Below are 27,051 nucleotides of genomic sequence, written 5' to 3' on the forward strand. Positions count from 1 at the left end.
CCCAGAACAATTACCCCCTGAGTATAGGGTACTCCTCAGTACGCCCCTGATAGAGAATAGAATGAGTTTAATTTCTAATGGTTCTTAAGTATTACACACATGTCAAGAAATATTGAGCAGAAACCCCCCAAATACCCCCAGCCATGTATCTTTGTTTACAAATCAAAATACTAAATTCGAAAAAAATTGAGAATATAAACAAACTGAATAAAATAATATTTCATAACAAAAATATTGATATTTACAAAACTGACTGAACCTCATTCGTGAAACCCGGGTTTCAAAACTGGTTTTCAGAACGATACCCTGTCTTAATTTTTGGGCTCTGGGTTTGTTTATATAATCCCTTCAAAAATTGCAGTACATTTATTATGTAAACAAAGGGTGTAATGCATTACATCCTTGATGTAAACAAAGATATGCTTGTTCCTTGCATGTTAAGTATTAAGCGAAGAAACGATAAAACGATATAAAAAGCAATAATTTGGACAACGGAATTGAGTTTTTGCCACAAACTCTGATTTTCTAATCCCAATATCTTTGGAACCCAATGTCGTAAACCTTTGATATTACAGGATAAAGGGATTAGAAGATCAGAGTTTGTGGCAAAGTCTCAAATTCCTTAAAGACAATAAAAGAAAACATTAAATGGTGGTAAGGTTGGAAACGGGGGAATGGGAGATAAAGGGAATGAGAGAAGAGAATGAAAGTTGATAAACATTTTTGAAAATAAAGGAAAAATATGAATGGAAAAGAAGTATCCTAGAAGAGAGGAAAATTATCCGTATAAAAGAGAATTTACATACGTTATAAAAACATCAATAATGTCCTTCTGTGTCCAAATTGTTATTTGATTGTCAAAGCTTGATAAACTTCGTGACGTTTAACCAATAAAAAAGTCTAATAAGGGGTCTTGACTCTTGATTTAATATTTAATCTTATTTAATCTTTTAAAAATGAATTTAATTTCTTTCTTTAAATCCAAGATTTGTGTTGTATTGTGTTAGACATTTGCTAAATCCTTTTTAGGCCCCAAGTCTGTCTTCCTTCATATAAAATACTCCCCCCTCCCCCCTCCCCTCCTCTCGACACACACTATTAAGGGGCCCAGGTGGGCACTGTGTAGCATGCTTGGATGGGCCTACTGCGTATACTCTATTTTACTAGGCCACACTTTACTTAAGATGTATGCCCTATTTCGTTACCAATTTTAAAGTTATCAATTTAGTTCATTGGAAAATTTGGTTTTATAGCTCATTAGTTCAGTAGAGACATACAGATTCAGAAAATATTAGTCCTCAGGTTGGGTACATCAAAAAGTCTTGATTTCCTTCAGCCCCACTGTGCCAGTATCCCTAGGTCTATGGTGTAAATCCCTTGTAACCATAGGCCTACAATATTCCCCAGTATCCCTAGGTCTATGGTGTAAATCCCTTGTATCCATAGGTCTACAATATACCCCCTGTATCCCAGGTTTATGGTGCAAATCCCCTGTATCCATAGTTCTACAATGTACCCCTTGTATCCCTGGGTCTATGTTAAATTTCCCCTGTATCCCTAGGTCTATGTTGAATTTCCCCTGTATCCCTAGGTCTATGGTGCATATCCCCTGTATCCCTAGGTCTATGGTGTATCCCCTGTATCCCTAGGTCAATGTGATTTAAAGGTCTCACGCTCTTAAGCAAAAATCGATGAGAATTTTGCCAATTACTTCTTAAAAACCAAAGCTAACAACAAGTGCTATATAATGCTAAACTGTACATGTAAAGGTCTATAGAAAAACATGAGTGAGTTAGAGCGGTAAAATCTAAACCAAGGCGTTGGGACACTTCAAAAATTGATGAGGCTGTTTGTGAGGTCTATGGTGTATCCCCTGCATCCCTAGGTCTATGGTGTATCCTATGTTTCTCTAGGCCTACTGCATCCCTAGAGCCCAAAACTTAAGACAGGGTATCGTTATGAAAACCAGTTTTGAAACCCGGGTTTCAAGAATGGGGTTAGGCAGTTTTGTGGATATCAATAGGTTGTGTACATCAAAATAATAGTCCCCAGGTTGTGTACATCAAAATAATAGTCCCCAGGTTGTGTACATCAAAATGATAGTCCCCAGGTTGGGTTCATCAAAATAATAGTCCCCAGGTTGGGTACATCAAAATAATAGTCCCCAGGATGGGTACATCAAAATAATAGTCCCCAGGTTGGGTACATCAAAATAATAGTCCCCAGGTTGGGTACATCAAAATAATAGTCCCCAGGTTGGGTACATCAAAATAATAGTCCTCAGGTTGGGTACATCAAAATAATAGTCCCCAGGTTGTGTACATCAAAATAATAGTCCCCGGGTTGTGTACATCAAAATAATAGTCCCCAGGTTGTGTACATCAAAATAATAGTCCCCAGGTTGTGTACATCAAAATAATAGTCCCCTGGTTGGTGTACATCAAAATAATAGTCCCCAGGTTGTGTACATCAAAATAATAGTCCCCAGGTTGTGTACATCAAAATGATAGTCCCCAGGTTGGATTCATCAAAATAATAGTCCCCAGGTTGGGTTGAGAATTTTGCCAATTACTTCTTAAAAACCAAATCTAACAACAAGTGCTATATAATGCTAAACTGTACATGTTAAGGGCTATAGAAAAACATGAGTGAGTTAGAGCGGTAAAATCTAAGCCAAGGCGTTGCTACACTTCAGAGTCGACCCAGTCTTAAAAATTATGAGACTGTTTGTGAGGTCTATGGTGTATCCCTATCCTGTATCCCTAGGTCTATGGTGTATCCTATGTTTCTCTAGGCCTACTGCGTATCCTGCGTATTTCTAGGCCTACACCCTGCTATACTGTTTCGGACAGAGATTTCTCTATCTTATATTTACTATAATTGATCACTATATTGGGACAATTGTTAACAATTAAATAGAATAAAATAATCAAACTATTTTAAGAGCCTAACTATAACTTTAGTTAACAATAGAGATGAGAGTAGACATTTTTTTGAAATCTTTCCATTCTAAGATAAATTACTTTCCCCCTCTTTTTTATTTATAATTTTTTGTTTACTCTATTTTCTTTTTTTTAAATAATGTAAAACCGCTAAACTGCTCCTGCAGAAATTTAGAATCTGAATCTGCGTATTAAGATAACAGCCCAACTGAATTTTTTTGCGCAAATCTGAATTACTAAACCAAAGCATTAATTGCGTTTTATGGCGTGAAAGTGCAAAAATATGTGAAATGCAATAGAGCTAAAAATCAAATATTTTCATATTTTTTCGTTTGTCAGTAGTGTTTACGGTATTAATAAATTGTGTGAGAATTATCCATTTGAAACTTTCGGATTTTCCCGGTCGCAATTTCCAAAGTACTGCTCATGGTCTGTTAAAGTCATGGCTTGGATTTTCCAGCAGGTTGAGTCAAGAGAAGGATCTGGTAGAAAATGTCCGGTTCTTTGTTCACCAAAGATTCAGCAGACCATCCTCGTCATCTACAAATGCGCGGGATTTTACTTACCTCCCTCCCCCCTCCCCTCCCACACCCTTCTCATAAAATAAACTGAAACCTAGTTGGGAAAGGAAATAGCTTGTATACGAGGAAGCGGGGTTGAAAGTTGAATACGGGCGTATGGTTGTAAGGAACTGGTTTAATGGTTTCATGCAGTGTTGCTTGCGTACGTACTTTCCCAGACAAGGGGAGGGAAACCTAGATTCAAGGACAACATTCTTCAGACATGTGTTCAGCGTTATTCAACAATATATACATAGTATGTACTGAACNGGAACATGAGAAGAAAGGAAGAGCATAGCTTGTATGTAGGACTATGTAGGGAACATGAGAAGAAAGGAAGAGCATAGCTTGTATGTAGGACTATGTAGGGAACATGAGAAGAAAGGAAGAGCATAGCTTGTATGTAGGACTATGTAGGGAACATGAGAAGAAAGGAAGAGCATAGCTTGTATGTAGGACTATGTAGGGAACATGAGAAGAAAGGAAGAGCATAGCTTGTATGTAGGACTATGTAGGGAACATGAGAAGAAAGGAAGAGCATAGCTTGTATGTAGGACTATGTAGGGAACATGAGAAGAAAGGAAGAGCATAGCTTGTATGTAGGACTATGTAGGGAACATGAGAAGAAAGGAAGAGCATAGCTTGTATGTAGGACTATGTAGGGAACATGAGAAGAAAGGAAGAGCATAGCTTGTATGTAGGACTATGTAGGGAACATGAGAAGAAAGGAAGAGCATAGCTTGTATGTAGGACTATGTAGGGAACATGAGAAGAAAGGAAGAGTAAAGCTTGTATGTAGGACTATGTATAGGGAACATGAGAAGAAAGGAAGAGTATAGCTTGTATGTAGGACTATGTAGGGGACATGAGAAGAAAGGAAGAGTATAGCTTGTATGTAGGACTATCTAGGGAACATGAGAAGAAAAGAGAAATTAAATCCAGCGTACAAGGTTGTGTAGTAAACACACGCTGTATAGAGGACAACCCAACATTGAGAGAATTACTCAGGGTGCCCTGTGCCACATGGTCAGGGTGAAGTTGGAGGGAAGGGTAAGTAAGATAAGAATTTTTTCCTTTTCCATCTCAAATTCAACTTTTCCTCTTATTAAAATAAACATAGTGTACGTGTCCCGAATTGGAAAGATTTCAAAATAATAAACTTAACAGAAATTTATTAGGTTTCATTGTACATTTTTTTCCTTATTCGGTTCAAATAGGTTACTATAAGGTCTTAAATGATAACATTTTGTAGTACTTTAATTAAGTACATAAAAGTAAGTTGAAAAAGTCACCAAACCTCGCAAGGAACTAGCATATCTCATGGGCAGTGACGGCTTATTTCGAAAATGTCTGGACACCTTCCCTCAGTTTTGGAAAATTTAGCGGTCAATAATTTTTTAAATTCAAATTAATATTTTCTTATCGGGAGAAATGAAAACGGGGTACCTGGAAAAAATTCTAATTTGGAACCGGCCTTGATCTAAAAATATTCCAACTTTAAAAGTTTAACCTTAATATCTTATGTAAAGCCATGAAACATGATTTGACGAATAAATTAAATTCTCTGCATCTTAAGTTGCACTTGCATTAGCTGTCAAGGCGTAGGATTGCATCCCGAAAGGTTTGCATTTTTCATGCATTTTTACCATTGAAAGTTTTGTTGCCTAAAGCTATTACTTCGGATTTAAAACTTGCCTTTTCCCCTGTTTGTTCGAACCATAGCTGAATGCTAAACTGTCCGATTTAAAATCTTGCAATTTATAAATGTTGTTGTTTGAATTATAAAATTTACAATAATAAAATCAGAAATTTTTGTATATATAATCTTTCATTAGTAAAGTCCTGGTTTACAATCATGACGGGGGTTGTTTAAACAGAAACAAGTTTTATTAAAGGTCGTTTTCTATCTTTAGTAGAGAGAAGATATTCAACTATTCAAAAACATCACGCTCAAAAACAGTAAACATGATTTTAGAGCTCTTTACATCATAGAAAATGCAGAAAAGTACCTTTCTTTTTTTCGAAAATTGTAAACTCAATCGAGTTGATTTTACAATTCTGTCTTGTAGCCACTGCAAACCTAGATGTGCACTGTCTCACTTAAAAATCAATCAGTATTTTGCCAATTACTCCTTGGCTAGTAATAATTGCGTTGCATCTCTATACTGTATATACCTAGGGCTACAAAAAGTAAAAGTAAGTTAGTGAGGTAAATCGAAAGGTCAATCGAAAGGTCAATGCGTTGGAACACTTTAAAGTTTTAGGATGTCTATAATTTGTTGACTATAACTTTCGGGGTTGTCTATACTTCAATTTAGCACCAGCCCCAAAAAGTAGCCCATGATATAAAGATTTTAAAATTTTTAAAGGAAGGTCAAACTGGAGGTCGGATAGATGTGTTACATGACATACGTGGTTGCAAAAATATGAAAACATGTCGGATGAACTTAAATAATTGAATTAGAGTGAAAAAATTGGTATTTTCCCGTATTTTCTGAATTCATGGAGGTCAAAATGGAGGTCAATGACCACGTCGTAGATGACCACAATTTGAGGCTGCGTGCAAAGTTTCAGTCTTCTATCTCACTTTTTAGGACCAAACGCAGCCTGTACAAATTTTGATGTCACAAAGTGTCGAATTGTACCCCTCCCCCTTTCTTTGCAAAAATTTTGCAATCTGCTTGTTTTTGTTATAGGCTTTCCAAAGAGCTATAAAATGTTGAAATCCAATTGCTGGAAGTAGGTCTAAATATAGATTTAGTTGGTGTAGGTAAAATAAGACATTTAGACAGTATGCCTGAGGACTCAAGCAGTAGGTATAAAACAGGGAATAGGAATAAAAGCCCAGCTTTTAGCCTTAAGTGAGGGTCATGTATTAGCTAGAAAAGTAAAAAAATTTGAGCTTCTTAGCTCAAACGCTTTTTGAGTTATCGCAAAAAACCCACCCCCAGGCCAAATAGGGTTAAATGAAACACTCCTTTTTGTCTTTGCAAAAATATCCTTAAATAAAGTAAATGTGTTTAAAAGTGGATAAATCAACAATTAACATATCTGCACAACAAACTTAGAACGTATATCAAAGATTTTACTTTATATTAGCAAGACATTTCTTCACTTAAGCGAGATCTTCTTAATTCTTAAAACACTCAAAAAAACGTTTGTCGAGATTCGAGACAGCCTTTCCATAAAGTATATATAGACATGTTATATATCTCTACGAAGGGTTTTCAAAATAAACACAATGTTTAAAATCAATTTCCGGTTTTCTGCGTTTCCAGTGCAGTTAAGGATTAATGTTGGTTTGGATCAATAAAGTGAACATTCTTCCCGATTTTAAATAATCTTTCAGATTTGAAATAATCTTCCAGATTTAAAATAATCTTCTAGACTTAAAATAATCTTCCAGATTTAAAATAATCTTCCAGATTTAAAATAATCTTCCCGATTTAAAATAATCTTCCAGATTTAAAATAATCTTCCAGATTTAAAATAATCTTCCCAACATTACTTTAACAAACAAATAAGCAGTACTTTGGAAATTAAGCGATGGGGGAAAATCCGAAAGTTTTAATGAACCATTTTCAGACATGTTGATACCGTAAATGCTGAGAAACGAAAATATCTAGAATTTCATGTTCTAGTGCATTTCAGATATTTTTGCATTTTCACGCCATAAAGCTCAATTAACTCTTGGGTTTGGTAATTATGATTTTTAATTTTTGCTAAAAATGGGAATAGGGCTGTTATCCATCAATACACCGATTCAGATTCTAACTTTCTGCAGAAGCAGTTTAACGGTTTTACTTTATAATAAGAATAATAATAATAATAAGAAGAATAGAGTATTAAATAATTGAAGAGGCAAATATCATTATATAAATTTCAACCTTGTATGCACGTATTCTGGATCAAATTACTAGCTTAAAATAACAGAGAAAAAACATATTTTTTTTTTGGATGGACAGAGTTAAAAATTAAGTAACTGTTAATTTTGCTTACAGGAACAGACCAGCTATGTAAGGTAGTTGAACTGAGTATTCAGTGTTTTGGACAAATTCTGTAGGATTCATTCGAGACTGTCTTAAAACTCTAGTTTTATAATCCCTAATCCCTATATTTTTAATAATTTAATGATTTAAACCTTTCATATTTCAATTGCTTTTCTTATACTTGTTTTAGCCTAATTCATAGTTTAAGAATATTAACGTTTTACGACATCAGATATTGCAAAGATATAAAAATTAGTAAGTTTCAGTTAAGGCAAGTATTCAGTTGCATTCTTCAAACTATTATTTTGGAAAAAAAGGACACTAATAAATATATAGATATATAGATATTTGCACCTTGTTTAATCTTTTCCTTGTTCATGTATTTATTGAATAAAGGAATTGAGTCTTTGCCACAAACTTTGACTTTCTAATCCTAATATCTTTGCAACCCAATGTCGAAGACCTTAACTATTTCACACTATAAATTCTGTTTGAAATATCGAAGGTTTACACTATAAGGTTCTAAGGATATTAAGTTAGGATATTAAGGATTAAGTTAATTGTTGATTTGGTAGAAAATAACCAAATCAAATAAAGAAAAAAGATCTGGAACGTTTTTCATAAAATGATTTTAAAAAATTAAAGAAAATCAAGATAAGTTCAGTATGAGAGAATGAAAGAATCAATCAAACAACCCCTGTCTGTTGTTTTAAAAAGCTGTCACATCTGCTATTCTTTAATATTAAACCCCCCTGCAGTTTAATATTTAAACCTGTCCTTGAATCCTGTCCTCCTTCGGTTCATTCTATATTTATTATCTAATGCATTATACAATTTATTATACGAATGCGGAAAAACTAAGCGGTGTGAAAAATTAACATTCCTAGTTTTGTGAGAATCATTAATCCATAAACTTTTAAATGTTTGTACTCCAAGAATTTGTCTCAAGTCCATTTCCTAGTTAAGTAATTATACCAAATTATATCATTATGAAACCTTTCCTTCTTCTTTATTAATCTACCTTCCTTTCTTCCTTTGCTACTGCACCTTCCTTTCTTCCTTTCTACCAGATCTTACTTTTTTCCTTTCTACTGTACCTTCCGTTCTTTCTTTATACTAGATGTTCCTTTTTTTCTTTCTACTAGACCTTCCTTTCTTCCTTTCTACCAGATCTTCCTTTCTCCCTTTCTTCTATACCTCCCTTTCTTACTGTCTACTAGATCTTTCTTTCTTACTGTCTACTAGATCTTCTTTCTTCCTTTCTCCCTTTCTATTAGATCTTTCTTTTTTCCCTTTTAATAGACCTTTTTTCCTTCTTTTCTATTAGATCTTTCTTTCAACACAGATCCTTTTTTCAACCTTACTAAATCTCTAAATCTTTGTAACCCGAAGGTTTACTTCATCAGATTGCAAAGATATAGGAATTTGTAAATTGAAACTTGTGGCAAAAACTCAGTTCTTTTGAAAATAAAATATGCAACATATTGTGTATGAAACCCAAATGTGCACTGCATAGTATTTAGTGAAGTTTGAACCCTTTCTTCTATTTATGTGCCAAATGTCCCTGGGCAAGTTTTAATGTCCCTGGTTTTGCAACCATCAACCCTCTGTATTCCAAGAACTTAATATTTTATTGCATCATGAATACTTTTCTCCGCCCTTGAAAAACACCATGGTGTAATGTTTATATCCTTGTTTCGTTCTTATTTATATTTCGATACTTTCCTCTCACTCTTTTATATTTCGATACTTTCCTCTCACTCATTCATATTTTGATACTTTCCTCTCACTCTTTTATATTTCGATACTTTCCACTCACTCATTCATATTTTGATACATTCCTCTCACTTATTCATATTTCGATACTTTCCTCCTCACTCCTTCATATTTTGATACTTTCCTCTCACTCTTTTATATTTCGATACTTTCCGCTCACTCATTCATATTTTGATACTTTCCTCTCACTTATTCATATTTCGATACTTTCCTCTCACTCATTCATATTTCGATACTTTCATCTCACTCTTTCATATTTCGATACTTTCCTCCTCACTCCTTCATATTTTGATACTTTTCTCTCACTCTTTCATATTTTGTTACTTTTCTCTCACTCATTCATATTTTGATACTTTCCTCTCACTCATTCATATTTCTACACTTTCCTCTCACTTATTCATATTTCGATACTTTCCGCTCACTTATTTATATTTTGATGCTTTCCTCTCCCTTATTCATATTTCAATACTCTGACATATTCAGAGTTTCTAAGTAAAATGTGTCTTGTCTATTGTCTCCTTGGATGTCTAGTGTGAACCCCTAGACCCGGAAATATAGATCGGAACACGGGTTGCGGAGACTGTGGTTGTGTTTGAACCCAAACCATCTCAAGATTGAGATAATGGAAGCTAGATAAGGATGTGCTAAGACACGGAACAGGAAAGATACTTCCGTATTTTCGGATAATCTTCTTCCGCATCTTCTCATCACATTCTTCGCCCCTTTATTAGATTTTTTTAGTCCTTTTGTTCAAGATTTGATTCATCGCCTTAGGGTTAAACGACCTAGGGTCAAATGCCAGAGGGACAAACGACATAGGGTAAAACGACAAACGATAAAAAAACGCGACAAAGGGTAAAAGGACATAGGGTCATAAAGTGCGACAAACGGGCAAAATTTCATGTAGACTATTTTTGGTGATTTGAACTATTTTTATGTTCATTAGAACTAGTAGCCGCAGCGCTCGGCTCCCTAGCCTGTCCTAGCCGCAGCGCTCGGCCCCCTAGCCTGTCCTAGCCGCAGCGCTCGGCCCAGAAATTTTCTCAACCTAATCCTGAAATAATACATATTTTTATGTTATGTTTTATATTCATTTGAACTTATAGCCGAAGCGCTCGGCCGACTAGCCTGTTCTAGCCGCAGCGCTCGGCCCCCTAGCATGTCCTAGCTGCAGCGGACCTNTTTTACTTTTATCGTATCATACGCCGCATAAATCTAAAGTTTTCAGGGACCTGGACCAGACAGCCAGATATTGAGCTCTCCGGGTTTCCCGGCACTGTAATAATCATAGAATTCATCAATGTGTTTTTAACCCTTGTAAATGTATAATTATGTGCCTAATAAAATATTTATTTATTATTTATTTACTTGGCCCAGCAATTGTCTTAACCTAACCTAACCCTGAAATAATACATAAAATATTTTTTTTTTCCATTTTGACCCTTTGTTGCGTTTTTAACCGTTTCTCTTTTGACCCAATTGTCGTTTGACCCTAGGTCGTTTGACCCTATTTCAATGAACCATCTTTCTCTTTATCAAAATTTTTCATTCTCTCGACTGAGATGCATGACTAGAAAATGCTTTTAGGAATGATCTTACTTTTCATGCCTGGCATATGTTTGCTGATTAAGTTAATGATTCTGATAATTAAATATAATTTATTATATTTCTAATATTGTCAAATTAGATTTCATTAGACAGCAGTAGCTTCAAAACATTAAAATACTATTTTGAAGTAAATAAGTTGAAAACACAAAATGTCTGAAAAGGGACTGTGTAAGAGTAACATCAAGTGACCCTCGATACACTGTGTAAGAGTAACATCAAGTGACCCTCGATAAAAAGACTACACCTGATTCCCAACTTTTACCCTTAAACCTTTATCATATCAATAATGTGCATGATATTGTCGTTTTTTTTAAGGTTTAAATGTATTTTATTTTGATAAATGCTTCATGTTTTACTGCAATAGAATTGCGAAAATTCACTTTTTGCAGAGACACCATAATTGAAAATAATCAGTTTTCCTAATTAAAAACAATAATATCTAATTCATACAAAGCAGTTAAAGATACCGTTGTGAATCGGGCAATGTCATATTTGCATAAACTGTCACTTAAAATACGCATTCAGTCCCTTTAAGAGTATAGATACAGTCCAGATATAATGATTCTGTTATATATAATTACAAACTGCGTAGAATTGTGGAAATCCATGTTAAAAATCTGAACCTGAAAATTGCGTCAGGAGTAAGGATTAGTATTTCCGTGATATAACCAACACACAACACACAGCTCCACACGGCTGGGTTCATCCAGGAAGGAAAAATGTAACAGGCTTTAAAGCCAACTTCTCCACTTCAACTTAAATGTATATATATATACATACATATATATAGACAACCTTCTCTACTTTTTCTAATCTATACACTGCACAACCTTCTACCTTTTTTAAAATATATACACAACATTTAAGAGCTGTGAAGCACTTGTTTTTAGCTTTAGATTTTAAAAAGTGATTGGCAAAATTTTCATTGAGCTTGCAACCATGTGAATAACTGCATGAGCCTTTAAATATATATTCTCATAATTATTTCCATCCCAAGTTTTAAATAAAGAAATGAAGTCTTTACCACAAACTCTAATTTTGTAATCTCTAATTCTTTGCAACCGTATTGTGGAAATCTTTGACATTTCAAACTTAGATCATTTGATGTAGCAAAATTCATAGGTTGAAATATCACAGGTCTACCACTTTTGGTTGCAAAGATACAGAGGTTAGAAAATTAATTATGTACTTGCACTTTTGTTATTTCCCCATTGCTTAATACTTTTATATGTTCCAATTCCTAATATTATCAGTTTCAGTTACATTACAATTAAAACTGTTTTATTTCTATCTTGTATCATGCTTGACAATTTGAATATTTTGTGAAATTACAAAATTTGTGTTTATTTCCGTGTTAGGGACAGGTTTTAAAGCCAACTCCACCCGCTACACTGCACTGCTGTGGTATTTACAAAATATTTCGGAGATTTTAACAATCTGCCTTCGTTAAAGTCTCTCGTCACGTGACCGACAGTTTCCTGCAGGGTTGAAGGACGACCTTGAATTTGAAAATCCTCCAATCAGATTTTAGAACTTTCATACTCAGGCTGTCCTGGCCAATCAGGACAGCACACAAATTTCCACAACCAATCAGAAACCTTGGTTTCCAGGCCTGCTGTGCTGAAAAGGCCTGAGTTGATTGAACTCTTGTTTTATTTCCTGAATCATCTATACTGTAATTTTGTTGACGGCAGTTACAAAACATTACATCAGCTATATTTGCACACAGTTGAAGGTCACCAGATAACATTTTGCGTTCTAAATCTATTTTCATAGTTTTCCTGATTTTCCAGTTTGGGATTTAAAGTTTTTATTTAAAACTGCTCAACCTCGTGCGATTTTAAACAATACTTAACTTACTCATTAAATGAAAATTACAATACTTTTAATATTTTTTAATGAAATATCTCTTTCCTTGTTTCATATTTTTAATTCTGGTTTTCAAAACTCAAAACTCTGCTTTCGCGTAGTATACTGCAAATACTGTTAACTAGTATTATGCATATGTAGATACTGCTTAGTTATCTGCAATATTGCATGCAGTTATAAATAAAAACTCAGACTGTTATTTTGCTTAATTAATTTAAACTGCTTACTGTTATCTCTAAATAAATATTGAATACAGTTTTCTACAATACTACATCTAAATTCCATCGAGACTATTACATCTATCTATAAAACTGTATATGTCTACAATGCTGCATATACCTATAATGCTGTATCTATCTACATCCTATAATGCTGTATCTATCTACAATTCTGAATTTATCTACAATACTGAATCTATCTACACTACTGCATCTATTTTCAATGCTGCATCTATCTACAATACTGCATCTATCTACAATACTGTATCTATCTATATTGCTGCATATTTCTACAATGCTACNTTCTGAATCTATCTATAATACTGAATCTATCTATTATACTGAATCTATCTATAATACTGCATCTGCCTATAATACTGAATCTATTTATAATACTGCGTACGCGTATATCTACAATACTGAATCTATCTATAATACTGCGTATATCTACAATACTGCATCTATCTACACTACTGCATCTATCTCCAATACTAGATACAATACCACATGATGTTATCAGCAAGACGGCCTTAAATATACCCCATGCTGTTCAGTCAACGCTATGTGTTGTAATCTACAGTCGAGCAAGCTGTGTAGGAGAACTGATTGCTTTATATTTTCCTGGCATGGTTTGGTAGAACTTGCTTCCTGGTTCTAAAACGTACCCGACTTCTCTCTTTATATGATATATNTAAGTTGTAGCCCTTTCTTCTTAGTATCAGTCTAACTACCTTCAATGATTTGCTGTTTGAATTATTTAGATATTTAAGCATAAGTCAATACTAATGAAACACAACGTGATTTTTTTAATTTCAGATATAAAAAGAAATTGTGAGAATAAACTGTTTTTAGGTGTTAGCTTAAAATATAGATGATATTTTTTTTATCAACAAACCCTGACATTTTCCTCTTTAGGCGATGTGCCTTAAATTGAATTCATAAAAAAAAATCAATTAACCTTTTCAATTATAATTTTTTCCAATTTTAAAAAAATTTAAATATTTAACATTTTCCAAATTTGAAATTACAAAAACTAAAGTTGGCGTGTTCCAACCAGTAGTACTTCAGTCCAGGGAAGTTTGTAAATATATCCCATTAAAGTGCATCAATTTTGGTTTGCGTCGCTAGTTCCGTTGTTTTACGCAATGTATGATCGCAAATATCTATTGAAGAGCGTATTAGACAATAATTTTTGCGTCATCTGTGCGTGAGTTGTTGAACCCGGGTGCGTCTGTAGCGTCAGTGGTTAAGGCTTCCTCCTGGAAACTCTGGATGCATGGTAACCTTGAATCTAGGATTGGTTATAGCGGAGAGAGAGAAGGAAGTTTTATATGTAGATAGATGCAGAGCTTAACGAAACTAGATAGATAGATATTTTTGAAGATAGATAGATCTATTATAGGCTCACAGAGATTAGTGCGAATGGAAAAAGGTTTGATTATAAAAGGAGCTTGGAATAGATGTTATAAACCAAACTATAAAGATATTTTGAATATTCTCCAGATCTCTCCTTTCTTCTTCTGCCCTTTCCTCATTAAATACCTTAATCTCTTCTCCATATCCTTTCTTCTTTCACATTTTATCTGTTTTTCTCTATTCTTTTCCCTCCCTTATCCTTTTCCTCTCTTTCCCTAGCTTTTCCACCTTTCTTCCTACACGTTACATCCTTGTCCCTACCCTTTCAGTCCTTCTCCCTACCCTTTCCATCCTTCTCCCTTCCTTTTCCATTCTTCTCCCTACCCTTTCCATCCTTCTCTCTACCCTTTCCATCGATCCTTCTCTCTACCCTTCCATCCTTCTCTCTACCCTTTCCATCCTTCTCCCTACCCTTTCCATCCTTCTCCCTACCCTTTCCATCCTTCTCCCTACCCTTTCCATCCTTCTCTCTACCCTTTCCATCCTTCTCCCTATCCTTTCCATCCTTCTCCCTTCCTTTTCCATTCTTCTCCCTACCCTTTCCATCCTTCTCCCTACCCTTTCCATCGATCCTTTTCTCTACCCTTTCCATCCTTCTCCTTACCCTTTTCATCCTTCTCCCTACCCTTTTATCCTTATCTCTACTCTTTCCATCCTTCTCCTTACCCTTTTCTTCCTTCTCCCTACCCTTTCCATCCTTCTCCCTACCCTTTCAATCCTTCTCACTACCCTTTTCTTCCTTCTCCCTACCCTTTCAATCCTTCTCCCTACCCTTTCAATCCTTCTCCCTACCCTTTACATCCTTCTCCCTACCCTTTCGCCCTTCTCCCTATACTTTCATTCTTATCCCTATCCTTTCCATACTTCTCCATAACCTTTCATCCTCCTTCATGTCCTTCCATCCTTCTCCATAACCTTTCATCCTCCTCCATGTCCTTTCATCCTTCTCCATAACCTTTCATCCTCCTCCATGTCTTTCCATCCTTCTCCATAACCTTTCATCCTCCTCCATGTCCTTCCATCCTTCTCCATAACCTTTCATCCTCCTCCATGTCCTCTCATCCTTCTCCCTACCCCTCCATCTTTGATGTTAATTCTAAACCCTCAGTGTAGTAAATGTCCATATGATCATGGAGGTCATGTTTCATGTTTCTATTTCATCATGAAATATTTTTACTTTCATTGTATGAGGCATTCACTAATCGTGCACACACTAGGCACCCACTTCCCTAATTTAGTTTCCAGAGCGCGCGTGTGTGAGAAAGGGAAGTTAGTTTCCTAGCTCCCAATCTCACTATCTTATAGAAGTCATATTTACGCATGTAAGCGTATTTCCCTGTGTTGTGTTGGTAAATAGCACAGGCGCGCCAGTATCCTCTTAAAAGTTAAATTTTGCCATCAATAAAAAGTCATAGATCTAAAGAAAATATATGTTAGATATTTTTTAGTCGATTTAATGATTTTACCTGCAATTATAGGTTTATCTGTGTAAGTGATCTGAAAAGCTAATAATGATTCTCAACTCTCTGAACAGTTCTAATAAGCAGAACATTTATCCTTCGATATAAAATGCAAGCGAAAAGATTTTTTTCTACTCAGCTTTGTGCAAAATAAAAATTTGCATTCGTAAACTCATATAATTGCAAAGATGCAAAGTTATTTCTGTAAAAACTTCAGAAAAGGACAAAAATCCAACTACTTTGGGTCGCACCCCTTAAACTTAAATTACTAACAGTCTAATCTTGTTTACAAATTGTTACATTGGGGTCATACAATCTTTAAAGTTAGCCCCCCCTCCCCCCCCCACCCCACCCCAACCCACGTAAATATAGTACTGATTATGAATCTGCTAAGCAATAGAAATTGACATTTATTTATATACTGACATTTTTCCGATCTCATTGTTTAAAATATGAATTCTTACTTCTTAAAAGTTGTTTTCCATGTAATGTCACCATATAACCTAAAATCTACAAAAAAATCAACTCTCCATTTTTTTATTTAAGTAAAAAAATTAAATGCTTATAAAAAAAAGTCTGAAATAAGGATGTATTGTGATGTAGCTCTGCTTAGTTTAAGATTAAGAATAAATGTATAGTACTAGAGCAAGAATGTATTGTGATGTAACTCTGCTTGGTTTAAGATTAAGAATAAATGTATAGTGCTAGAGCAAGAATGTATTGTGATGTAGCTCTGCTTGGTTTAAGGTTAAGAATAAATGTATAGTACTAGAGCAAGGATGTATTGTGATGTAGCTCTGCTTGGTTTAAGATTAAGAATAAATTTATTGTCTATAGAGCAAGAATGGATTGTGATGTAGCTCTGCTTGGTTTAAGATTAAGAATAAATGTATAGTCTATAGAGCAAGAATGGATTGTGATGTAGCTCTGCTTAGTTTAAGATCAAGAATAAATGTATAGTGCTAGAGCAAGAATATATTGTGATGTAGCTCTGCTTGGTTTAAGATTAAGAATAAATATATAATAATAGAGCAAGAATGTATTGTGATGTAGCTCTTCTTGGTTTAAGATTAAGAATAAACGTATAGTCTATAGAGCAAGAATGGATTGTGATGTAGCTCTGCTTGGTTTAAGATTAATAATAAATGTATTGTCTATAGAGCAAGAATGGATTGTGATGTAGCTCTGCTTGGTTTAAGATTAAGAATAAATGTATAGGTTAGAGTAAGGATGGATTGTCGGGTTATTTTGGTTAGTTTAGATTACTCACGACTCTGTCTACGCGTGACGCTCAATCTTTAATCGACGGATTTAATGTATGGCTTAAATCTTTTCCTACTCTGCTTAGGCCTGAATGATGGGACGGAGGAGGAGCGGGAGGTGGAGCTAAATACAAAATATCAATTTATTTATTCAAAAATTCTCACAATCTTTTTTTATTTTACTGGCGCCAGAAAACTCCCAAACTACAAACTTCTGCAAGCCAAACTCCTTTGATAATTTTTTCCAAAGTTCACCGCTCCTAGCCGCAGCGCTTGGCCCAGTATCCTGTCCTAGCCACAGCATTCGCCCCACCAGCCTGTGCGCATTTTAGAAGATCTGACCTGATCTAGAATAAATAAAAAAATAAAATCTAAGAAATTCAGAAGTTGATCTTCAAGAGAAAATGAACAGGGCAAATCTTTAGATTGTATGAGCATCAAACTTAAATATATTTGTTTAATTTTCAATAAAACAACATTCGAACACTTTTTAATCATTCTTACCCCCCTCCCCTCCCCCCCTCTGTATTCAGATATGATGTAGATTATATAAATTTTGTAAATTATCATATTTCTCCAAAAATGTCCCAACCTTGAAAACCTTCCCAGGTTCCCGATTATGCTTCCTTATCCATCCCTGATCAGAGACAGATCTATTCATAGGTTTAAATATTCAGAACATAGGATTTTTAAATATTCAAATATTCTAGACAACTGTATACAGGAACAAGATCGGTGGATATTCGTTTCTTCAAGTTATGATAAAACCTTAGATACATAGATATCCATATAACAAATAATTTGTTAAATTAAAAGCTGGACGCTTATGCATGTTTTCATGTACGATTACAACAGAAATATCTAATTGATTTTTAAAACTTATTAAACAGATTTTGGAAATTATGAAGAAATAACTTTGGAACCCAGCTTTGCACGTAGATCTAAATAATAAACCAAGCTTAGAACATTCTAACAATCAACCCAATAATATTTTGAGACAAATAAATCAAGGGGTTCAAGAGTTATGATGACCTCCAAGTTCAAATTCAAAATTATCTTGATATATTTTTATCTTTCAAAATGAAATCCTGTATCCTTTAAATACAGTTGTATCATTCAAAATGTAATCCTGTACCCTCCTAATCGAATCCTTTGAAATTAAATCCTGTATCCTCTTAATAAAATTGCAAATTGTATCATTCAAAATAAAATACGTTATTTAATAAATATAATTGTATCATTCAAATTGAAATTTTGAATCCTTTTAATATAATTGTATCATTCAAAATGAAATCCTGTATCTAATATTCTTATATTTCATATTTCATATTTTTATTCAACTACAAAGCACGAGATAATACAAATAAAAAAAATCACAATTTACTATGTAGTTTGGATCCGCTTAACCAGAGTAGGTTGTTTTAATTGGTTGGCCCACTATAAACGAATGAGAATTGCAGATAAAAACAATGTACATTGTACATTTTAAACATAAGAATGATGATATATCAGGAAAAAGGTAAGGAGGAGGTGACGGAGTATAAGGAAAAGGGAGGATACTCAGCTTTAGGGTTGGAACAGAGGGTAACATAAGTTATTAGAATCATGTTTATGAACTCGTTTTCCTCACACTAACTCTTTACTCATCCTTGATATCCTCCAAGTTAATACTCTGTATCCACATCCTTTAATCCTATATCCGTCAGGTTCATATTCTGTATCCAACTCTAAACACTACCATGTAAGGATTTATTAAAAATGAATATCTAGCATCTACTGGAGCACGGGCGGGTTCGTTTATAATTATCTCCGGAGATCTAGGAACCTTCTTAGATCTTGGATTAGCTCCAACTATCAGATTCAAACCTGGAAGTAGTTTTTAAGTGTAAAAACTAAAAAAAATTATCTTGAGATATACTTTTTTATTTACAGAGAAGATGCACCAAAAACAAAGCTTTAAAGGAACTTTTGACAAAGCAAATGATAGAGATGATTTTTCTAAATCTGAAACTTGATCATTTTTGATTTCGGTTACTTGAGTTTAGAGAATGTAACTCTCAAAATGAAAACACATGAATATTATAAGAAATAAATTAAAGTGATTAATGATTAATAATATATCTATTTTAAAGACCAATTGTAAGATTGGATCTAATCTAGAAATTCTGACTTTGTAGAAGAGGTTGGATTTGATCTCTATTGTGGGTGTAAGGTTAATCTATTTCTATTTACATATAAGATATTGTTTACAATTTACAATAAAGTTCTGTTAAATGTAAATGAAAGTGAGAGTAAAGTTAAGGACTGCATGAGAGCTCATGTTTTACATCCGAGCTTTCAGGGATCAGCAATAACATGATATAATTTCCGATAAAAATGGTTGTTTGTAAGCAAAGAACCGGTTTGTGATATGTTAGTTTGACCTGAATTAACCCCGTTGTAGGAAGAGTGAAGAGAGGCACATGTGTGTGTGTGTGTGAAACACAGGGTTCAGGGATCATACATTCAAGGTTAGCATACAAGGAAACCAGGAAGCGGAGGAACGATTGGCTGAGAGCGCGCTGTATCCTAGCTCCGCGCATGGGAGCGCGCTCTGACCTTGGGTGACGGCTGAATCCCCTCTCAGTTTCTTAGTCTTGTATTGAGATGAGGAGAGGAGAGAGTGCGACATGTTTCTTATGCAAAGGTAGGGTTGGAGTGACAGAGTGAACCTGTTTCTCGTGAAAAGTGATGAAGTGGGAGGAAAACTTAGATTTTATACCATCGTCCGTCTCGTCTATAGGTCTCAATATAATTATAGAGTGGTTATAAAAAGTGAAAAGGAGTTTTAAACAATTCTCTAAAACTATCTAGAAAACTGAAGGTAACCTGTATCTAAAAAGTGAACAATTTTTCAGTTGATTTTTAAATATAACTTACTTTTTATAATTTAAAAATTAAAAATTTCTCTGTCAAATTTTCACATTTGGGAAAAAATTTCTTTAAAACAATACCGATACATAATAATAATTTGGAATAAATTCTTTAAACAAAACCGATACAAATGTATTTTAGAAGCTTAAGGCTATAAATCTAGCCCTGGAGAAACGGTGTTAATAGTATGTCCTTTCGCGTAAAATTTCACATATGTTCCACAGTACGCAGGAAATCGATTCACATTCCTTAATCTTACATAACAAATGCGTACTTACGCTTCACAATAGTTAGTTACTATTTAAGGTGGTATTATTCCAAATATAAATTAAAATGTTGTCATATATTTATCCTCCCCCCCCCTCCTCATGTACATTTTTTGCTAGAATAATTCTAGTTTCAGCTTTGCAACAGTTTGATCTTGAACTAGATTTTTCTTTACAATTACAGCAAATGCATGAACATATTTTCTGTTCCTCGGAGCAAAAGAAATTTAATATTTCATTAGATATTCATTCTTTGTAGACATTTATCTTGATTAAATAATCAAATCATATATAAAGAGAGAGAGAGATTATATAATCCTCGCTAGAAATCTAAGAATAACCTTCATTAAATTACATTCAAGAAGGTCATTTTTGTAATTAGAAACATATCCACACCTGTTCATGGAGTTTTCCCGGGTTCAGTTCTGATCACCTATTTCTCCAGTTATGTGTGAATATTTCTTGTTACATAGAATTTGCATGATTTAAGCAAACCTTTCATTTTTTCCAGTCCATCCATTAAAGTCACCACACCTTATAGTAGACAGTAAGGTTCAAAGGGTCTGATCAGTGATCAGTTGGGAGGGACGTTGAGGAAAGGTCAATCGTGCTTAAGACTTGAAAAGAAAAAAAAGAGAAAGGTAAAATAAGTAAATCTAAGACCACGGGAGAAAGCAAGAAAGAAAGTAGAATCTAAAAAAATCTAAGAAAATAATATAAAAAGATAAGATTGGTTTAAAAACATTCTATTAAAGCTCACGTAAGGTTCTCAAAAATGGATTTATAAATAAAATTCAGCGTTTAACCAATATACAATACTTTTTTACATACGTTAAAGGATTAAAAGAGGGTTTAAGCAGATAAGTTTTGAAAATGTTGCTAAAAGCCTTGAAAGGTCGACACCGCATCTTTTACAAAATGTTCATTTTTCTGTTTCATCGTAAACATTTAATTATTCTGCCAAAAAAGTTTAAAACTGCACCTTCCTTGATAAACGCAAGATTTGAACCTTGCAGCTTTAACTGATTTTTATTTTATTGTCGCAATTTAATTTCAGTTAGAATTGGGGTTGTGGGGAGAAGGGGGGGGGGTCTTTCAAGCCTTTAGACTTTAGAGTATCATTGAAGGTTTGCCAATTTGTGCCAATTAAAACTAAAAATTCTGAACCAACATCAATCAGTTCTAAGAAGATACTTTTGTATTGTTTGTAAGAATGTCAGAGAAGAGATTAAACAAAAGAAAAGTCGGTTGGTATTGGAAGGCCGGGGGAGGGAGGAGGGGAGAGGGTGGTGTGGAGGGGGGAGGGAGGAGAAAGGGGGTGATAATTGGAGGGGTGGTGGGAGAGAAAGGGCCTGGAACTGGATTACATATAAGGGTAGTTGAACTTCAAGGTCAAGTACAAGAAACCACAATGTTGCCGCTCCAGGTCTCAACTCAGACCCGTCCCGGCTAGATCTTGAGTCTACCAGTCTTATCTGTCATCAATATTCTTTAGTTTGTCATAAATCTGTTTTATCCTGATTTAAAATTAATTATGTCTTGTTGTTTAGATCAATGATAGAGCCTGGTGTGCGCTACCATGCACCACTACAAGGTGAACCCATCACTTCACATATCACACTCGAGGCTGCGGTCGACCTCACAATCAAATCTGAGAGATGGCGACCTCACTCTGCAGAACAGATGGACCACGAGGATGCGGAGTACAGCGACTCCGAAACTCCTCTCGATATGTCCGTCACAGCCACCAGACTTACTCCGGTGTTCCCGGGGTTCAGCCGGGATCATTCTCCAGCCAGGTCGGACAGGTCGGATATGCTGACCAGGCTCCCTGGTCTTTACTCACCAGGATCAGGGTTCAGGGATTGGAGCACGGAGCGTAGTGAATCTGTCAAAGGTATATATCATCAATCATATTTGTTACTAAAACTTAAGAAGTTTTTATTTATCGTAAAATTAAGATTTTGGTCAAAAATAACTTTAAATATTTAAGATGATATCCCGAAAGATGGTTGCCATCTGTGCGGAATGCCGAGATCTGAAATGGCAGCTCACGATCACACCGAGGGTTCCTGTAATCAGCGTCCTATCTCCTGTACTCTCTGCTCCAAAAGTTTCACTCTATGGACCCATTACGAAACCCATAAGAAGTGTCACCAGAAGTTGAAGCAGAGACAGTACCCCTGTCAATCCTGTGGAAAGGTAATTTATTTTCATGTTTCTGTTGCACTGCAACAGCTATTTTGTTGCAACAATCCTGCCAATAGAATTCTAAACTTGTTTGCAAAAGATTGGAATCTGCGGGGTATGTTTTAGACGCTCAAGAATATTTTAAACTATTACATAAACATATTTGTATAAAAATAGAGATGAATATTAAAAACTTTGACATTGTTCTTTTTTTAGATTTTTACCTCAGCTAGTAACAGAAATATGCATCAGAGAATCCACAAGGGAGTTCGTCCCTTTCATTGTATTCCTTGCGGAGTTTTCTTCAGGCAGAAAGCGCATCTTCAGTAAGTTTTTAAACTCTTTATCTTTGCAACTAGAAAGCANCTCTGATTACTTATACATTATACAAGCATGTGTCAGAGCATGACAAAAGGGTGGAAAAATCAATCAGTAATTAATTGGACTTATTTTAGGAAGCATCAACGAACTCAGGGGCATATCCAGGCAACAGAACTGTATGAGAAGAAGAGGGTTGAAGGATTGGTGAGGGATCATCATGTTCCCAAGGAGGAGATGGAGGAATCAGAAACACATTCTGATGACAGTGATCCGACCCTGCACTCATCAGCTTCTTCTATGAATGACGAGGAACTCGGTTCCGGAGATATTTCTAAATCTAGTCCAAAGAGAAAACAGAGTCATCCACAGCAGAGTATTCATCAGTTCATCCAAGGGGATGAAGATGATGAAGATGAGGATGAGGATGAGGAGGAGTATGAGAGAAATTTCGGTCGGAGAGAAGACCTTATCCGGAGTAATATTGAGTACAACACAATAAACCAAGGATACGACTGTAAACAATGTGATTTCAGTTCTGAGGATCACGCTGTAACGAGGGAACATGTCAGTCTTGATCATATGAGGGATACCGCTGAGCTGCAGTGTAAGGAGTGTATGATCACGTTCACTAAACCTTTCAACCTTCAAATACATAATAGGAAACATGAAACTTCAAGCCAGTTCCTCCCTTGTGAGTTTTGTGAGCAAGTATTCAAAGTTCCGAACAAGTTGATTAAGCACATGGAGGGCGTTCATTCTGTTTGTCCAACTTGTGGAACTAAAACCGAGGATAAATCCAGTTTACAGTCCCACATAGAGAAAGCACACAATGAGATGAGGAGAGGTATTCATGTTAACATCCAACATCTCTCCAATATATCGTCCCTACTCCCGGCTAAACATCGGTTTGACATCGATAGTAGGACGGCTAAGATGAGAAAACTGGATTCATTAGCAGATCACATCAGAGCAAAACAGCTTCAGAATGCAAACGGGACGAATGTTGTCAATGGCAATGAACCATTAACACCTCAAGAATCCTTGATCCGGTTGAAATCTGAACACCAAATCATCCGAACCCACGAGAAGCATGAGCCAGCTCATCATTATTCCAAACCAGGTTTGGAGAGTCTAGTCACACAGCTCCACAGAGTTCACACTGGATCTAATCCGTTCCTGAAATCAGAAAACAACAATATCTTGTCAAGTATATCCAAGATGTCGGAGATGTCGGAGCGAAGGCTTTACATAGATCAGACTGAGATACACAGAGAGGAGGAAGAATTATCTCCTCCCTGCTCCCCTCCCACCTCGGATGCCAGGATCACATCTAATGTAATCTTGATCAATAACAACCATGCATGTGAGTCGGACGACTCCAACGAGACAGGTCTTGACCTCACTTTAAAGAAGGAGAAACGCAACGAGGATGAAAACGAGGTTTCCACGACGGAGAATCACACTGAGGGTTATTTCCGTTCCCAAATCATCACACCATCCTTTCCCTATATAGTTCCAAACCTACCATTCCTGACTAGAATGCCTATTTCCCCGCTTCAACACCATAACAACTCCTTCACAGAGCATTTAATGAAATTAGCCTCTATATCCCGACCCTCTGCTCCTAGTGCTCCTCAGGACCTGAGAAAACCGGTGAATAGTACAGCAGGACATCATACCGTTCTCTCAGCTATGCTGGGACACCGGCCTCCGGTTCAATCCCCGGTATATCCCGTCTTTAGCAACGGCCTCCCAGCCTCTATATTTCCCCAGCATCCTCTTCCTCTTAGACCTGAAGATACTTCAAGTAGTCCTTCTCCTTCAATAGGTATGTATATTGTATAAAATATTTACTTGTATAGTTGTTGATCTATTGTTTAATATTATATTTGGTTTTACTTCCTACTTCCTGCCAATATTGCCTGAAGTTCCTTTCATATTTGATAAATGTAATATTTCAGTTTCCTCTGGTTCCGGGTTGGAGTCAAAACCTTTCCGGTGTAGTTACTGTCCGAAGGTTTTCGGTCATCTCTCCTCTTTGGAGTCCCACGTTGAACGTCTTCACACCAATGAATCCAAACATCACTGCGAAACCTGCGGAAGAGCGTTTTCTTCGAAATCCAACCTGACTGCACACAAGAAAATACATACAGGTGAATTTTGTGAAATAAATAAAAATTTTCTTTAATAAAATTTTTTCTGTTAAGAGTCTTAAATCGAAATAACAACTTTCTTTCTTTTTCAGGAGAACGTCCCTTTGAGTGCGCTGTCTGTCAGAAAAAGTTCCGACAGAAAGCGCACCTTCAGAAGCATGAAACTACACACAGTTCCGCCACTCCGTATCAATGTCCTCATTGCGACAAGGCCTTTGGTCATCCATCCAACCTCAATACTCATATAGCAACACACAGTGATGTTAGGTAGATTACTTCAAATATTTCATCAAACTATAAATATTAATTGGTTAAGAGAACTATCTTATTTTTTTCCGTCCCTAATTTTTCTCTGATATTTCAGACCCTACGAGTGCCGAGACTGCGGAAAAGCGTATAAAGACTCTGCTAGCTTTAAGCGTCACAGACTTGTTCACTCTGGAGAACGTCCCCACACCTGCTCCGTCTGTGCAGAGTCTTTCATCGACTCTAAGTCCTTAAAAAGACACAGAGAGATTCAGCATCCATCCGAACCTAATCTTGATAGGTTTGATGATGAGGTAGACGGAGAAGAGGATGAAGAACTGATTGAACCCGGTCACGAGGAACAGTTTATCCCTGTGACCGTTGTTCCACCAGAGCAGAAGAATGAGGAAGTAGAGAAAGATGATGATCTTGCCAGTAACGAAGGAGATTTAGAAATTGCTGAAACCTCAGCCGACTCCGGTATCAACTCAAGTATGGAGCAATCCATAAACCAATCCTTGTGAGAGCATTAATGAAACCTAATCTAGTCTAGAGCAAAGACAAGTTCACTAAACCTGGTGCAGGTCAACTTCCCTACTAAGGGTTGTAATGTGATAAACACGGTGAAACCACAGAAGACCTCTATAAAGTGAACACACCCAACTACAAATGTATTTCATGGGCAATTCTTAGTTGTAAGAAAAGGTTTTACTTGAACCTGTTTGAGAAGAGTTCTGAACTTGTGATAAATAAACTTATATTAACTGTATTTTCATCTTATCCTCTACCCAGAGGATATATTGGGATTACGCGGCATTATACCTTTAGTTCCAGATCAGGGACAACCTTGCATTTTTCCTTTAAATAGTATTTTTGTTAAATATTTTGTTATTCGTATGACATTAAAAGTTTCTAGTCGATTTATTGTATAGAAAATATTAGATGTGATTTAGATTATATTTGCAGAAATGTTTTTCTATAGACAACATTTTTCTTACTTTACCTCTAGTGCCTACATTATAAAACTTAACATTTCAAAACATTTATTTTTTTATCGAAAGATGTTGTTTATAAAACATTTCTGTTCTACTGTCCACTAATGACTGATAAACCATTACTTTCAGTCTCACTGTACCAAGTTGTGAACGTAAACCATTTTTGCCGAAGACGCTTGTACTTACATCCGTACATAACGGCAACTCTTGTACTTACATCCGTACATAGCGGAGACGCTTGTACTTACATCCGTATATAGCGGAAACTCTTGTCTTTATATTTGTACATAGGGTAGACTCTTGTACAGTAATACTTACAAAAACAGCCGTACATAGAAGAGACTTTAGTAAGGACATCTGTACATAAAGTAAACTCTAGTACGGAAATTCTAAATTAAGAAGACTCTTCGTAAAACGGTCAAACGTAAATAGCGGAGGCTTTTGTATGGTGATAAAAAATCGATAATATTCATACAGAGTTAATTTCAATATTGTTTCTTTAGAAATAATATAATTAAATGATTGTGCAAGTTCTGGTGATGGTTTACGTACATATTCTTTGATATAAACTCTGCAGAGGAAAGTACAAGTTGAAAATAAAGTTGCTCAAACATATATATTTGATTTATTGAACTCACGAAACAGAGAAAAGAAGAAAATTAATTAGAGAAAAAAAGATTTGGAGAAAAAAGAAAAAGTTGTTTAAAGATAGAGAACTCAAGATCAAAATTAAAGTAGGCAGTAAAAAATATCACATTTCTGAAGTGAAAGAAAATTCAAACCAATGATTAAAAAGGGAGAAAATGTATATAAAATATCAAAGCTTTTGAGTCTTAGTCACAAACTTTGATTTTTAATCCCCATATC

General features: G+C 35.4%; 1 protein-coding gene across 2 annotated transcripts in view; it reads left to right on the forward strand.

Annotated features, from left to right (window-relative positions):
* The window catches only part of LOC111698847 (zinc finger protein 665), a 27,260-nt gene extending 461 nt beyond the window's left edge, over window positions 1–26,799 (forward strand). Inside the window, exons 1-8 of one of the 2 annotated variants that reach the window (XM_023469308.1) lie at window positions 18,669–19,786; window positions 21,830–22,176; window positions 22,273–22,481; window positions 22,686–22,795; window positions 22,925–24,618; window positions 24,752–24,943; window positions 25,036–25,210; window positions 25,308–26,799. In XM_023469308.1, the coding sequence (XP_023325076.1) occupies window positions 19,770–19,786; window positions 21,830–22,176; window positions 22,273–22,481; window positions 22,686–22,795; window positions 22,925–24,618; window positions 24,752–24,943; window positions 25,036–25,210; window positions 25,308–25,713 (3,150 nt within the window). In that variant the 5' untranslated portion in view covers window positions 18,669–19,769 and the 3' untranslated portion in view covers window positions 25,714–26,799. Of the gene's footprint in view, window positions 1–18,668; window positions 19,787–21,829; window positions 22,177–22,272; window positions 22,482–22,685; window positions 22,796–22,924; window positions 24,619–24,751; window positions 24,944–25,035; window positions 25,211–25,307 lie in introns of those variants that run through there. The other variant, XM_023469309.1, reaches the window with a different exon arrangement.
* The last annotated feature ends 252 nt before the right edge of the window (window positions 26,800–27,051 follow it).

Source organism: Eurytemora carolleeae, unplaced genomic scaffold, assembly GCF_000591075.1.
Source record: "Eurytemora carolleeae unplaced genomic scaffold, Eaff_2.0 scaffold41, whole genome shotgun sequence".
Lineage (NCBI taxonomy): Eukaryota > Metazoa > Arthropoda > Copepoda > Calanoida > Temoridae > Eurytemora > Eurytemora carolleeae.